The 16,885-nt window shown below is 38.0% G+C and overlaps 1 protein-coding gene across 6 annotated transcripts in view; it reads right to left on the bottom strand.

The window, feature by feature from the left end:
• LOC306864028 (homeobox protein cut-like 1) overlaps window positions 1-14,495 on the bottom strand; it is a 125,563-nt gene extending 111,068 nt beyond the window's left edge. For all 6 annotated transcript variants that reach the window (XM_079407697.1, XM_079407700.1, XM_079407699.1 and 3 more), the window contains exon 1: window positions 14,380-14,495. In XM_079407697.1, coding sequence (XP_079263823.1) covers window positions 14,380-14,442 — 63 coding nt within the window. In that variant the 5' untranslated portion in view covers window positions 14,443-14,495. The remainder of the gene's footprint in view (window positions 1-14,379) is intronic.
• Between the last annotated feature and the right edge of the window lie 2,390 nt (window positions 14,496-16,885).

Raw genomic sequence — 16,885 nt, 5'->3', positions numbered from 1 at the left:
TGTCGATATTTATAGTGATTTGTTTCTGTGCAGAGAGGTTCAAGTCTGTTTAATTATGCTGTAACTCCCAGGACGCACAGCGGTCTTTTTAAAAGCAAGTTGTTTCAAATATTCTCTGGCTGATGGCCAGGGAAGCCATCAGTGTCAGATGTACATATCGGCCTGCCAAGAGAAATAGCCCTAGCCGAACTGAAGGCAAACACCTCAAACAATCCCACACAGAGACTAATGACTATAACGCTGACAATCATCTGTTTTCCCTCATCTTTTTTTAACTTGCACAGTCACTGGATAAATTTGGGAAATCATACAAACGCAAGTGCGATTTGCCAAATTCTGTTGATTTAAGGGGCGAGAAGAACAACAATGAAGGGTCTTGAAAAATCCCCTTTGACCACCAAAGGATGAAAATGTTGGGAGTAGCACAATAACATGGTTAAATGTGATCACGTCGATATAGGCCAGGTGTGACGTTCTCATAAATAAGCAAAAAGCCTCCTCGGCTAGCCTGCTATTTTCATTCCCTCTCGCTGAAATTCACCTGATATATTCGGTCCTCTGATCTCTGTGGATCTGTCTCTGATATCCCGCGGGACCGAGGAGAGCACATCCTCTGCCTGGCTGCTGTTAGGACTAATAACAACACCAACATCCCGCCAATCTCTCCTCACTGCAAGCTAGGCCAGCCAGCCAGGGGCCAACACACACACGTACATACACACATCTGACCAAGTACAGTCCATTTTCAGACACTTCCTGCTAAAAATAATTACCCTCCTGGAGACAGAACCTCGCTGGAGGCTGCACAGACATTTTGTATAAAGAGAGAGAACAAGGGGATGAGGAAGTGCTGGAATTAAAGGGGCAGTGTGTTGCATCGTCTCCCTGGACTGGAGACGCAATGATCCCAGGAAGTCATTGTCAGACCGCTGTCGTTCCCATAGCTCCTGAAAAGCAGAGTAAGGCTTTACCTTTCCCTAAAGTAAACATTACAGGTAACAGAGAGTTTACATATGAATGGAGACTCAAGTTTGAGACTTTTTGGTGATTTTAAGAAAAGCTGGATACAAACTAACAATGCCACAGTAGCTAATACTGAATATTTATGTTATGTTTAATATTATTTGGTTGGTGAAATTATTGGTTGTTTTTTTTTTTGGCTATTTAAGTTTTGTGACTGCTCTTCAGGTCACACCTAGAAAAAAAGAGAAAGCTAAAATGGATATTTTAATAAAAATGGTGATAAAACTGTCCATTAGAGCAAATTGGCTCACAACACTAGTTTGTTATCTTGTCAAAACTCAATTGTTTACAGAAATCTCCACATGCAAATGTTTTAGTAAAAACATATGTAGGTCAATATTACAGCTACTTACTAAATTTAAAATGTTGTTATTAAATAAAACTGTTTATTAAATAAAATAAAAAACATTGTTTAAAAAATATAGGGAAAGTATTACTTTTAAACAGTATTATACTATATTTTACATGAATATTTTACTTTAAGCTGGCAACATTGTTTGGTTGAAACCAACTACTATTGTCTGAAAAAAAATCCCTTTTTTGCACCATTTCAGATTTCTGAGTTTCATTAAAGGGATAGTTCACCAAAAAATGAAAATGCTGTCATTAATTACTCCTGTCATTCCAAACCCGACCTTCATTCATCTTCGGAATGCAAATTAAGATATTTTTGATGAAATCCCAGAGCTTTCTGACCCTGCATAGACAGCAACGTAACTACCATGTTCAAGGCCCAGAAAGGTAGTAAGGACATTGTTAAAATAGTCTATGTGAAGATCAGGGATGCATCGATCCGATACTCAAGTGCTCTGAAGCTGTTCCATAGTTTAATCTGAGGTACAGATGAATATTTAAGTCATTAAATTCAAGTTCAGGTGAACTCTTCTCTCCGCCGCGGCTGTCTGTCATCCTCCATTCAGCAATCAAACTGCGTGTTGCGTTCGGTTACTACAGTCAAACTCTCTTCAAGAGCGCACAGTTACTGAGGTTTAAAACTGTTAAAAGAAAAGGCTTAATAAAGTTACGCACAGATTTAATACACTACGCATCAATCTCTCTTCCCTTTGTACTTTCAACGTTTCTATGTGGACTCAGAGGGCTGCCCGCTGTGACTCCGTGTCGCTTCAAGCGCATCATTCTGCGCACGGGACGCACATATGCGCTTTCTGCTGCTCTATATTGGAGCCTTACTATTATAATACTTTTGCGGCAATGAAACATTATTAACAGTCTTTCTTGTTCTGTCATATCTATCATATGTTGCTGCCTTCATTACTGTGCTATAGATTTAAAAGAAATGTCTTTTAATTTTATAGTAGCCTATATATTTATATATAAATGTATTTGCTTGTTTTTTCATGAATGTATTTTACAACAATTCAAAGAGCAATATGTATCATTTCACCAGATTTAGTCCTACACTTATTCACTTTTAATTGTAAATAAAAATGTTTCACTAGGTTTTATAAAAATTATTGTGCACCCATGATTTTTCTAGAGTATATTTTGCTGTATTATAAACCAAGTTTATAATAGTATTTTTGTCATAGATTATGATTATATATTTTTTTCATTTGTTATTTTTCATTAAAATTAAGTTATCTATATGTAGTAGATTGTGTTTAACACACAAAAGAGTAACACAAACAGACACACAGAAGTATAGATTCTACATCGATTAAAAAAAAACTGCGCTGGTATCGGATTGGATCAGTATCGGCAGATACTCAGAATTTTCAGGATCGGATCGGTTCTGAAAAAATGGTATCGTTGCCTAGTGAAGATGAACTTACGGGTTTGGAACGACATTCAGAATTTTCATTTTTGGATGAACTAACCCTTTAAAAGTCTGAGAAAAAAAAAAAACATATTGCGATACTAAATATTAATTTAAAAAACTGGGAAAATCATTATAAAAAAAAGAGATTTGAGATTTGAGATATCATTAAAAGTCTGGGACAAAAATAATCATTTAGTTACATTATCATGGCCTATATCTGAAGAAACATCAATGTTTTGCCATTTGTACGATCATAGATAACAGTAGCGTTCATACCTCGACAAACAAGTAAATTTGGAGGTGTGACCCTTCCCTAGACCCTCCCGTCTGTAACGATATGTAATAGCGAGTCATCGGCAGAACAAATCAGCAGAGCAGCGCCGGGGTCACTGTTTCTCCACCCCCCCAACATGGAAATCCATGTCAGTCTCCCTCCCCATGGGCACCATTTGAAAGCTTAATATCGTTTTCCAGCCACTAACGGCATCTGGCTTCCATTTCCACTCCTCCTGGAGGTTTTCAGGTCACTAATAATAACTGTTTCAGGCAAAAGTGAAAGTTCAGCCAAAGTCTAGCTCCAAGCCAGATCAGGGAGCCCTGTTGCCGCTGAGTGTGAGGTGGAGCTGCCCGGTTCCCTAGGCACCGCGGGCCCCCGCAGAGGATTTGTTTTGTTTGGGTTTTTAAAGTGCTGAGCCCAGGCTGGCAAGGGACGTTTGGAGTAAAACCCAAAAGTGTGTGTGTGTGTGTGCGCGAGAGTGAGAGTAAGACAGAAGGGAAAAAGTGCGGACAGGAGGTTAAAGGGTCTCCTGATTATTTCCCATTCTCACAGAGCACTTAAACCACAGCTGGGTGCAAACTCTTCGCCATGGCTACCTGAGACTCTCTGAGAATAGTAATGGAGTGAGACGGCACTCGAAAGTTCTGAGGTGAACTCTTCAGGAAACTTTGAGACGTTTTCGTCTGTTTTTCCCCTCTCAACGGTTCAGACCGTCCTGCTAGGGAACCGCGAAGAGCCGGTCTAAAATAAGTGCTTCCAAAACCTCACCTAACTTTGACTGGTCTTCCTGAGACCAGACAATAACTGTAAGGAGCAAATTGAAGCGTAATGTTTATTTTCTCAGAAACGGTACTAAATTCTTCCAACCAAAAAAAGTTCCCTGCTCTGAGCTTTAGAAATACTCTCTTACCCTGTTCTGTGCTGAAAAAGAAGAGGATCCAGAGAGATCTGGTTTATGTTCCCCTGTTATGAAGATTAACCTTCTTTATGGACACAATTACTCATCCGTACAGGATAAGACTGCAGCTAAATTAGGAGCCACCATCACATCACATAATGTACTGAGCATCTGGGGCTCCTCAAGAATAAAAACTCCTCTAACAGTTTCCAACAAAAACTCCTGTTTTTACAGACACACTATGCTCATTCAATTATAGATTTTAAGTTAGTTTGCTTAATTGTGCTTTTAGAAAAAAAATACAAAAATAATATTTGTTCTAACAGTGCACTCACTTTATACACTACTGCTCAAAAGTTTGGGCTCAGTAAGATTTTTTTTTTTTTTAAAGAAATGTATAATTTTTTTAAGCATGCATTCAATTGATCAAAAGTGACAGTAAAGACATATATAATGTTAAAAAGACTGGAGTAATGGCTGCTGAAAATTCATATTTGTCATTACAGGATTAAATTACTTTTTAAAATAGAAAATGGTTACTTTAAGTTGTAATAACATTTGACAATATTACATTTGACACTGTATTTTTGATCAAGTAAATGCAGCCTTGGTGAGCATCAGAGACCAACTTTTGAACAGTCGTCTATTTAATTATAAAACAAATGGGCCACGTTAAAAATAGTTTATACAAGATTTAGAATCTTGAGTTCTACTTAGGACAGCTCGTGAATACAATTTTAAAATAAAGACTGCAACACTCTGACAACTTTTGTAAGAATTCATAAAAGATAGCAAAATTGTAAGATATGCAACTTGAATCATACAAAAAAGGTACAACTTCTATAGATTGTTTTTATCAATCTAATTTATTACAATAACGGATAGGTTTATGGGTTACATTTAGATGACAAGTGATTTCTTTCAATTTTGAAATGATTAGCTTCTTATGAGACCAGTCTGAAAGACTCCCTAAGGAAAAGTTGGGGGTCAGGTGACCCCTAAACCAGCCTATATGATTCACTTCTTCCTTGAAGGGATAGCTCACCCAAAAATGTAAATCCTATCATCATTTCATCCATCACAACCACATGTTGTTCCAAATCCGTATAACTTCTTTCTTATGCCGAGCACAAAAGAAGATATTTTGATACAACAAACAACACTGGGTCCCAGTGTATGGACAAAAAAAACAAAAAAAAACACAAGGAACAACATAAGGGTGAGTAAATGATGACAGAATATAACAATAACTAGACTAGTTGTAGTTTGTAATGTAGATTTTTTGCACATGCCTAAACCACAAAATTCAAAAGGCCACAACGCCTCAAAGCGACTCTATATAGACTACTTTTTTACCTTTTCTTTAAAATAAATCAGGCAAATGCACCACAATGAAACGTATAAAGGTTGCTGTGCGTGTTCCCTTCCTTCCAGTTCTTATTGAGGAAGGCTATTTATATCTCTAGGATTACGCACACGGCACAAGGTTAAAAAAAATTTGGCATTGGAGTCTGGAGTGGAACTGTGTCTGGGTCTGCTGGTTAATCCATTCATTTAGTCACAAAAAACACCTGTTTATGCTCGAGACAGCTAAGTTAAACAGCAGTCCAGATGTCTCTCGACAGAACCCGCAAGACCGTCGGACAAAAGAGTGTGTCACCTTACGACAGGTATCCTGATAACGCCGTGGCACTTTCTCAGTTGGCAATCAAACCGAGGCTATGTGCCAACCAGAGAGAGTCTGAATGTGAAACGAATGAAAGTGAAGCAGAAACACAGAGTGCAAAAAGAAAAAGGGCTTGGGTTGGCATCTTATGTAACCCAACACAAATGTGATTCATCCTTCATCTGAACACACAAGCTGTGAATGCCCTCTCTTCCCGCAACAGTCTACAACGTCAACAATCCGCAAACCACCGACTGCACAAAAAAAAAAATCTCGGCTGCTGTCAGAAATACCAACCGGCAACGCGAGACACAGCTGACCTACTTATTCACACCTGATTATGCTGGCACACTACACACAATGCAATATGGCGCTACATCCTCTGGCCCATGCCGCGGTCAGCAACAACGCAGGGCTGTTTCAGCAGTCTGAGTACATTTACAGCTGACGGCCACTGATGGAAACTCCGGTTTTTCAATCATCTCTCACAGCAAGCGGTAAGAAAGTGAGAGAGAGAAGGAGAGCGAGAGCGATAAAGGGAGAAAGAGAGGTGCGCGCCTCCTCCTCGCCTCAGCTGAAATGGACTGTTCATAGCCCCCTAAGAGCTGGGCTTTTATCAAACATGGCATGTGAGTGAGATTCCAGCCTCTCGAGTCTCCCACACATTAACAGTTCCGACTGCGAGTCTTTGCCCGCTGCCGCCGCGTGCGATCGATACTCTGATATTTAAAGAGCAAATACAATCTCTATTTTTCAAACAAAATCTCGCCCAGTAAATCATCGAGCGAGGAACGGCGTCTGCCTGCTGTTTGGACCGAATACGAGATCATGACAAGTCATTTTGTGTTAAGATAAATAGCGTTTTGGCTTCACTGCTAGCTAGTTTCACCAATCACTCACAGGTGAAGTCAATGAAAAACGGCAACGTACAACTTTGTTTACAATAAAACCTGGAACTTGTATTTGGAAAGTAAATAGTAAATTTTCATTTCATTTTTAAGTGGAGTCATCGATTAATATACTCAAAAACAATGCTGGGTTGAAAACAACCCAATCGCTGGGTTTGTCCATATTTTACCCAGCGCTGGGTTGTATTTAACCCAGTATTATTTAGAGTGTAGCAGTTTAACATTAGCACTAGCTAGTTTCACCAATAATTTGTGGTTGAAGTCAACAAGAAACGTTTTCGCAAATTATTTTAGTAATTTAAGGAGAACAAAATGTTCAACTGTGCAGGACGAGAAAAATTAGTTTAGTGGCGTCTGTTTGGAGATGGAGCAAATTATGAATAAACACCACAAAAACAAACATTATCACATAAAACTTACAATGAGACCTGGGGCCGGTTACATAAACTGTTTAGACTAGTCTTAAAAAGTTAGTCACCTAATGTTTTTTCTTCAAGGCTGATCATAACTTTTTAAATTCAGTTATGAAAAGGTAGATTGTTCTTATTTGTATTGGAAAAGTAATACTGATTATCTCTTGGCAACTGCTAGTTCAAACTAGTTCTTAAGACACAGTCTTAACGTGGTGGCTAAGTTTATGCAACTGGCCCCAGGAACATGTATTTAGTAAGTAAATACAGTCAATTTTGATTTCATGTTGATTTTAGTCTCGTTAAGTACTAGCACCAATAATTTGTGGTTGAATTCAACATAATAAGTGTTCACAAACATTTATTTTTCTGTAATGTGGCATAATGGAATGGAATAGCCTATTCCAATTATCTATAAAAGGGTTTTAATTCTATAGATTTGACTGAAACGAGCAAAGTTGGTGAAAAGTCGTTTCAGACTCTCAGCTAATTATTGTACTATAAAGATTACGAAGACAAACATTTAAATGAATAATTCAAATTAAAACTAGGAACAAATTTATTTGTAACATTTTGATTACATGTTAAGTTTCATGGCTCGCAAAGTTTCCCAAGTGGTCCAATGTTTTTTGCAAAAATTTGCAGATAAATTCAAATGACAATAAACCGAGGGTTGCTGTAAACCACATATTGACCACCGGCGACAACAGCAGACAACGACGACACAGGAAGATGCACCTCATTAGTTTTATGCACAGTAAAGTCACAGGCTTTGTCAAGCTCTTTGATCTCTGCGGTTGTGATTTTTTAAACATATCTGCGGCGAATTAGGGTGGAGCGGAGGAGCCACGAAATGGCAGCAAAGACTGGAAATAAAACATGCACTTCTCATCACAGAGTTGGTGAATCTTGTCTGAAAACAATGGATCAGATTGCAGTGCGAAACGTTCAACGACGGGGTAATCATAACAAATGTTAGCGTGATCCGGCTAGGTTTAAAATGGTTGTTTATGACAGAATCTAAATGTACAACCTGCATGAAAGCACTGTAATTTTTGTTTAATGTAGCCATTAAAACCGATAAATCCAAATGACATGGAACAGATAACATGGAACAAGATGACAGTCGTAATGATTCTTAAGTATAAAATCTGTTTTAAGTGACAATATACAAAAAGACCATTTGGACTAAACTTCCCTTTATCTCTCTCTCTCCCCTTCGCTCAGGAAAGAGGGCAATCGGAGCAGATCTCTTTCCCATGGCTCTTAATTCAGAACTACTTCCCTCAAACTCTTTCCAGATGTTTCTGAACAGAAGCAAATAAAACGCTGTTCTAACCTTTTTCCACAGTCTATCACAGTAATAACATGACGCATTGTTTTAACACTATTTTACATAAATATTATTCAGCAGTCCATTTTCTCCCGTTCAGAGGCTTTAAGTAGTTTTTGAACGACCACCAGGAAACAATGTTCCAGACCTTTATTTAAAAACAAGGAACTGACGTTTTCTAACAATCTGAAACATTTCAATCTGTAAATTTCATGCTACAATTTGTGATGGTACAGTTATACAAGTCAGCATTAACTGCCATTTCAACCCATTTTACTTTTGTAATTTGACATTTCCAAATGAAACAGTACTAATAAAATAAAAAAATAGTTTAGAACTTTTTATCAATGAGGAATTGTCAGTCAGTTTAAAAAAAAACTAAATAGCTGCAAGTGTGGTAGTAATAGCAGTGTGGCCTTGGTGATGTCAGCAACAAAGGAAAGTAGTTTCAAAGTGAACAAATTTACCACATTTTAATGAAAGTAAAAAAAAAAAAAATTCTTATTTTGAAATAGAATGCACAAAACCAGTCAATAAAACCAGAAACGCTCATCAAGAAAATAAAGGGTCTATTAGATTTGCATGACTTCAAAATTACTTTTTAAAAAGTTGAATACAGAAAAAGACCATTATACTGCCATTAAACTTTAGCTTTCTTTTGCAATTTGCTCTTTTTCTCAATTCAGCTGCTGCAGAACAAATCAGAGGCGTTAAATTCCTTCAAACTGGAAGAATTTTCAGAGTGCAAGGGCACGCAGACCAAACACGCCATAAAGTACGAACGAAAGGAAGCGAGAAAGAGAGAAAAAGAGAGGAAGAGAGAAGGGGTGGGAGGGGCGAGCGCTCTCATCCCCTCCTCCAACTCCGGCTCTATTTGAAATGGACGGCTAATTATGCTGGTGGCGTCAGAGTTCTGGCTTCCCTGTGTGGAGCGGGAGGGGAACGGCCCCCCTGTGAAACCCCAGCCCTCAGACACAGCAAAAGGGGGCAGTCAGTGAGGTAATGACCGTGTGTATGAGCGTCTGAGAGAGGGTGACCGAGAGATAGAAAGAGAGAAAAAGAGTGTGCTGGCACATGGCCTCCTCCCCGATTCCCATGCATGGCCACTGAATTCTTCCTGCCATCTTTATCTCCAGCAAACAAGTGCAGACCGATCAGCAAAGGAAAGAGGGGTCAACGCTAGGGCTGTGCGATATTGAAAAAAAAAAAAGATATCTCGATATTTTTTGGGATTTTTTCGATAACGATAATTAGACAATATTTTGCCGAGTGTGTTATTGTGTTGATATCTGACTACCGTGGACAGCTGCAGTTTTTATTATTCTTCATATTCTGTGTGGTCAGTTCACATCAGTGAACAGAAATTTATCTTTTCATAAGTTTTAAATTGATTTGTAATTTTTATGGGCATTTTCACCTTTAATAATACTAAAAAAATTCTAAAAGTGTGCATCTCGTCAAATTGTTACATTTAATCAGTCAATTATAATAATAAGACATTTAGGCTGTTACCAAACAAATGAAACCAGTATCAACAAAATGAATCTTTGCAGAAGTTGCTTCTGAAGTGTTATTTAGATGCATTTACACACTGTTTAATGCAGCTCAGAGGGACATGGAGTGCTTTAACCTACAGTTACAAATGCATAATGTTTTGATATTTTAAACATTGATCAAAAATGAAAATAGACTTTAATTGTGAAATTAAATCGCCAGCAGGTGGCAGCACGTCACTGTTAACAAATGAGTCATTGCAACTGAACCTAATCATTTAAATGGTTGATTCATTCAGGAAAGAAACACGTGAACAATTACGATGAACAATTACGATATTATCGCAGACGATATATATCACATACCCCTAGTCAACACGCACACAAACGACCAGCCTATAAAAAGCACTTGCTTAAAACACTTCATTAACTATTTAGTCACTTCATATTACATATTCCAGTAAAAAAACATCTATTTAAGCATGTATTTATTTATCTATAATATATATTTAAGCACACACAACTTTATCCTATACGCAAACTAAAACACATGGGGGGGGCGGTGAACTGCCTTGATTTGATTCCTTTTTCAGACCGAATAAAAATACATCATCATCATCAATTTAACACACAAGAACCGAGTCCCCCTTTAAAGGAGCTATACTCAGGCCACCATTGCTGGCCTACGATGATCTCATGAGATGGCAGACAACAACACAGAGAGAAAAAAACACTTCTTATTTTAGTTCGCAGCACCTCCTGGAGCAGGTCATTCAAATGCTGTGGGATTATCAGCGTCTGGGCTGAACTGGTAGTAGAACAAAGGTGCTCAAGTACCAGATCTGGAAGTGCTAACCTATTATTTTCAGCGACAAGCACTGCTACTTTTTAATAACCAAAGCAAGGCAACAGACTGAATCTCCTGTCACACACAGGAAAGATAATTGTACAGTGAAACCACTACAGATGGATCTATACTGCATATAGTTATTAGTTATTTGTCATGTCTTTACAAATATGGGAAGGCTATTAATGTACACAATTCACAATCTTTTCTGTACAATTCGGTCAAATTTAGACATGTATATTATCTGAAAGTCAAATAAAATAATATATGATTTTTTTTTCTCAAAAGTGCATATTAAGTCCTCACATAATTTATTAAATCAATTGAACTGCTTTATTATAGTGTTAATGTCTTTCCAAAGATGAAAATGCTTTGTATACAATTCACACACAAAAAAAGTTTTTTTCTGTACAATTCAGACAAATGACTTTCCTGTAACAAGCAGCAAAGGAAACAGTAAAGTAAAAGCACTACAGATGGACCTTATGCTGCATACCTAACACTGTAGAATTACTGTACAATTTCATCAAATGCAGAGCAAATTATGGTCACACTTTATCACTATTAACTTTGACTTTTTGCCTCAATAAACTCCCAATTGGCTGTTCATTAATAGTTAGTAAATTTGTTAAGTTTAGGTATGGGGTAAGATTAAGAGATCTAAAACATGGCCATGCTGAATAAGGCATTTATAAGTACTAATATACAGCCAACATGCTAGTAATATGCATGCTACTAAATAGTAATAATGGTTCCTTAAATGCAGTGTTATTACATACCCAAAAAAGTTTTTTTTGTTGCAAATTTATTATCAGTCTAAACTGAGAAATACTAAGAATACAAGAGTCAATTTAAATGCCTCACTATATTATATATAAATGTGAAAAGGCTACTACTTTTTTTTTTGGGGGGGGGGGGGGGGGGGGGGGGGGTAACATTTCTGTCAAATCCAGACCAAATCATATATCTGGAAATGTTTTTGGTTTCCTCAAAGTGCATACTAGAAACAATCAAAGGGCCTCGCAGAATTTATTATCAGTCTAAATTGTGAAATTAGACAAATACAAGAGTCAATTGAAGTGCTTTACTTTGAGGCTAAATTTGGAGAGGCCACATGTAAATGTGCGTGTTGTTTTGGGGCCTCATATATAGTTGGCTTGGTTTTGAAGTGGTCAGGATCCGAGTCTGTGTGAATGTGTGGGGTGGGCTCCACAGAGACGCTGTTGTTCTATTCATCTTTCATGTCAGCATTAAAACCATGCCTAAAAGTAGTTTTTCACATTTATTTTCACAGACACGTGGAGACATTCCTGTCCACTTTTTAGGGACTTTCCCCATTCTTTCGAATTCAGTCAGGTGTCAGTCAGACAGTTATTACTAAAACAGTCAAAATACAGGTGGTCGATTCGTTAAGTGATGTTTAATGAAATCACTCCATATCACGCATCCTTCCTGTACTCGTCTAATAAATTACCCAAGATTACAAGTTATCTGTTAATTATCTATTACAGTAAGAAAAGTAGATGACGGCACATCCAACTATGAGTATAACGTCTGGCAGCCTAATCTGCTAAAACTGTTCACAGGCGTACAGTAGAAGATCTCAAAGATATAGCAGCACCATTCATACGGTAACCACACAGAGAAACCGAAAACGCAACAGATTACACTCATATGGTGTTCAGGTAGACAGTGTACCGCAGCCGGTCTATGTGCCCCTCATTAAAGATATCAAACACATTTTAAAGTCATCACAGGGGCCCAACGCAGGTCCAGACAAGCGACTCCGCTCACATCTTGATGGTGGCAGAACTGCCTGCGTCAATCGCTAATCTCTCCACATTGACGCACGAACACTCGGGACCACACACCAAGTGAGGTACACTTACACCTCACCTGCATTCGCAGACCTCAGAGCCACGTGGTGACAGCAGGAGGCAGGTGACACCGGCAAGCAAAAAGTTAGGAATATTTGAGACCAAAAAGTCTGTTTGGAGTCACAGGGAAATTATAATTATGATTTTATTCCATTGTCTGGTGCTGTTTTTGCAGGGTAATATGCATAATAAGGCATCAATTAAGCATTAATCAGTGAGGTTAATCAGAACAAAACAAGAAATAAACTCATTTAAAACATTCTGAAAAATAAGATTTGAATAGAAGAGACACAAAAGTAGCAAGAGAGAAAACAAGATGATAAATAGCGTCCGTGGCATCATCAAAGCCTGAACTTGCTGATGCCAGTTTTTATCAGCCTGGGAGACAGATAGAGAGAGAGAGAAAGAGAGAGAGGGAGGGAGAGCATTGAAAATTTAGAGTCACCACATCAGAATATGCCCAGCTGTGTGTGTGGTCCTTTTATGTTCAACACTATATAACCCTAATTGAATAAAGGATTTTCCTAGAACACAACATAATCAAACAGCAAAACATCTGACATGCAACGAGTCAGCAATGTTTGACTATTACAGACTAATGTTACACAAAACTGAATAGCATCTCAAAACATACCGCAACACATGCACATATATAGTAGTCTACATTTTACTTTCATTTAAGCATATTTGACAAAAAAAAAAATTATAGGCCTATATATTTTAACATGAACGTAACACGTGTAGGAAAAATATGAAAAATCTGCTATACTTTTAACGTAGAAAACCTAATCGATCTAAAAAGCTCGTTTTCATGTTACTATCGATTTTTAAATGACTCTGGATGCCTATGAAGATTTATAAATGTTTACTGGTAAGAGGAAATTTAAAGTTAGATCGGAAAATAGGTCAGCGATTTTTTTTCTAGCTAAGCTTTGCGACCTCAGTTCATAAATACATAAACTCTTAATCAATAATTGATATAATCATGGGTCTATTGTTTATGTCTAACCAAACGCGACAAACGCAGTTGATTCTCTACAGCGAGAGACTTCTGACAACTCATCAGTTTAAAACCAACACCACACCGTTAAACCAAAACAACTGCAGCGCAAACACAATCTTTCCTTTAAACGCTCATTTGATCCATATTTCTGTAAAACGACTTAAACACAAGTTATATGTGAAGAAAAAGACAAGAGTGAAATGGCATTAATTTGTTTTAATGAGCCATTTAGTCGGGCTCTGTAACTGAATAACGAAATAAACCGCCTTTTCTAGAGTCTCGCATCTATATTCGTGTTTGTTTATTGTTTTGTGTTTAATTGTTCCTGTCTGGCGCAGCTTTAGCAGCTAATTCCGTCTTCACTTTAAAATACCTACTAAACTGAACTTTGCTAACTTCATAAACTTCTAAAGTCACACAGAAAGTGCTAGTAAACAATAAACGAGGTGAAATCTAGAAAGGAAGGTAGACTAGCTGCTCTCTCGTTACTAAGCAATAACGTCTCGGTCCAGCACAGCGCCACCCGACACACTTCTAAACACTAAATTATTTCAACAAACATACTATCTAAATCTCTTCGACACTAACTATTCCCAAAACATCCCGGAGATGGGAAGGAGCGGGGAAGAAACCCAAGGGCTCCCGTTGAAAAAGTGTCCGCATCCACCTTGACCGTGATGGTTGATCGATGGGAATTGAACAAAGAGGATCAATTTCCGATCAGCGCGAGAGCCGCTTTAATCAATGGGCACCGAACCCGGCGAAAGCGCCGACGCGAGAGCAACGCGCCAGCCTCTCAGCGCGACGCTCCCCGGGACCGGCTCACCGGCACACACCGCGAGTACAAAGCGAAAGGAAGCTGACCTGGAGCTGCTGCAAATCAAAGCGTTTCCAATATTGAAACATCGATCCCGCATTGGCCGCCATCTTGAGACATATTGAGACGGAATGAAAGGCTGATAGAGAGAGCGCGAGAGGGGCTGGAGTTCAGCGCGAGAGAGAGAGAGCGAGAGAGAGAGGCGGGGGAGCGCGCGCAAAACACGGAGCGGAGCGGATCGAACGGCGCGGGCGCGCGCGGAGCGGAGTTATCGAACGAACCTGCGATATTGAAGAGCGCTGCTGAAAACAATTATTGAGCGCGTCCTCGATAAAAGGCAGAAAACGCGGCATGGAGTTCAGTCGAGCTCCCCGTGGCGCAGGAGCGGGAGGGCGATGCTGGATACGTTTTCATCCGTTAAAAGAGAGATTATACGGTTATTGATTTTTTATTATCACTATAGATCGATATTACGAGACGCTGATCAGATCTGACGCGAACGCAACGCGCCACTCGAGGTCAGATGAAGACGCTTCTGGCCTGTTGTTGTATTCCTACACCTGATATATTGATTTCTGATTTGTTTTTAGTTTATTGCAACATATGCTCGTGCGTGCACGCAGTTGTCTTGTAATGTTTTGATGTTGGTCGTCTACATGCTTCCCTCTGTTTGAACTCAAAACCAATACATCTATTATATTGATTTTATGGGCATTCTTGCTGAAGAATGTGGACACGGCGATCGATAGCTTAAAACGAAACACAATCTAACTGTTCTCCATATATACACTGCATGAAGTGATATGTATTTTAGGGTTGGTGTTTAAGATGGTGGCATTAGATGATCTGACCCTTGTCCGGTCGATTCCTGATGAATTGTAAATGCTGCTTTTGAACTTGAACTTGCAGAGCAGCGCCCTCTATTGTATGCATGTAGCATCGTCTCTCATTGTTTATGAGACATGGTGATGATCCAAAGTAATCGTATTAATTGTCACAATTATTGATGATAACCAATCATCGTTTAGCATACAGTGTTAATTTCTGGACTTTGATTACGAGGATTACATAAATTATTATTATTATTATAAAATTAGTGGTAAAAATGAAATACTACTTAGCCAGTGATTATACTATTAAATGATTTTAGAATAGCAATTATTTTATATATATATGTACTAATATATATGTGTGTGTGTGTGTGTGTGTGTGTGTGTGTGTTTTTTAAAATAAGTAAAACTATTTAAATTATAATTCTAAAATATAATTGAATACATATTAAATAATTTATATATATCAACATTTGAAGTGGATCAAAACCTTTCATCAAAGTTGTCCTAAAACCAAAATGCGTTCTTGTCTTACAGATTTACTTTTTTTGATCCACTTCAAATGTTGACTACTGTATGTATGTATATATATAAATATACAAATACATACATACAATTAGTAATGTTAAATCGTGAAACTGATTATGCTCATTTCAAAATACATTACTTATTTTGTAAAGCTTGATTTTATTTGTAGAACTTGATATGATTATTTTTGCATTGTGTGTGTGTGTGTGTGTGAACTGTGCACACAAACACATATATAATAAAATATTAATATTAGATATTCTTTCACTCTTTCTCATGTGTGTGTGTGTGTGTGTGCTTAGCCAAAGTTAATATGTGGTGAATCTTTTCCTCTTACTGTTTAAAGGTAATACGTTTAATACACTGTCAAAAATGGTGGAAACAATGCATAGAAACCATCCATTTACTTGTCACAATAATAATATTGGTCATTTCTATACTTGCTTTTATAAGCTTTCAAGTCAATTTCAATACGGGTTGTCACTTTGACCACTTTGATTGTAATTCAACTTTGTTGTCATCGTGCAAAGTCCACAACAAATAAAATACAGTTAACATCTAACATGTGCTTAAACAGTAAAACAACATTTAAATAAGAATTGCGTTAAATAAGAAAACCGCAGAATGTACCAAAGTGCTGTACAATACAATATGGTACAAAAATACAAAAACAATACAGTTAAATACAATTATAAAAATATATATATATATATATCTAATCTTATTTGAAAAAGACAAAAAAAAAAATTTAATCTGAAAACATTTTATGGTACCATGCAAAAAACAAACAAAAAAAGAATATGTGTAAGTACACCAGGAGTTATGTTAGAAAGTCAACAATGATCATTTTAACCTTAATTTATACCACCAGATTCCTGAGTCACCAGTTCCATCTGTAGAGCAGCCCTGACTCTCACCCTCACCACCGCACACAGACACTTAAAGAGAGAGGATGGGGGTTTCAGTTCAGACACGCAGGGTGGAGTAATAACTGGAAGCTGGGAGAGTCCCATGGCTCCTCGTAAGTACTCCTCCCCTCGGTTCCCCTCACTGAGACACCAGGGGAGCTGCGCAGGAGAGCCGGTCCCACTGGCGGTTTGTTTTTTCAGGCCCACTGGAGCCTCTGAGCACCCAGCCCCCCTCTCTCCACCCAGGCGTGCGCACACCTCATGGGAGCACAATTAAGAGCTGTCTT

Source organism: Barbus barbus (assembly GCF_936440315.1).
Source record: "Barbus barbus genome assembly, chromosome: 45".
NCBI classification, from domain to species: Eukaryota; Metazoa; Chordata; class Actinopteri; order Cypriniformes; family Cyprinidae; genus Barbus; species Barbus barbus.
This window is presented reverse-complemented; position numbering and strand designations above follow the sequence as displayed.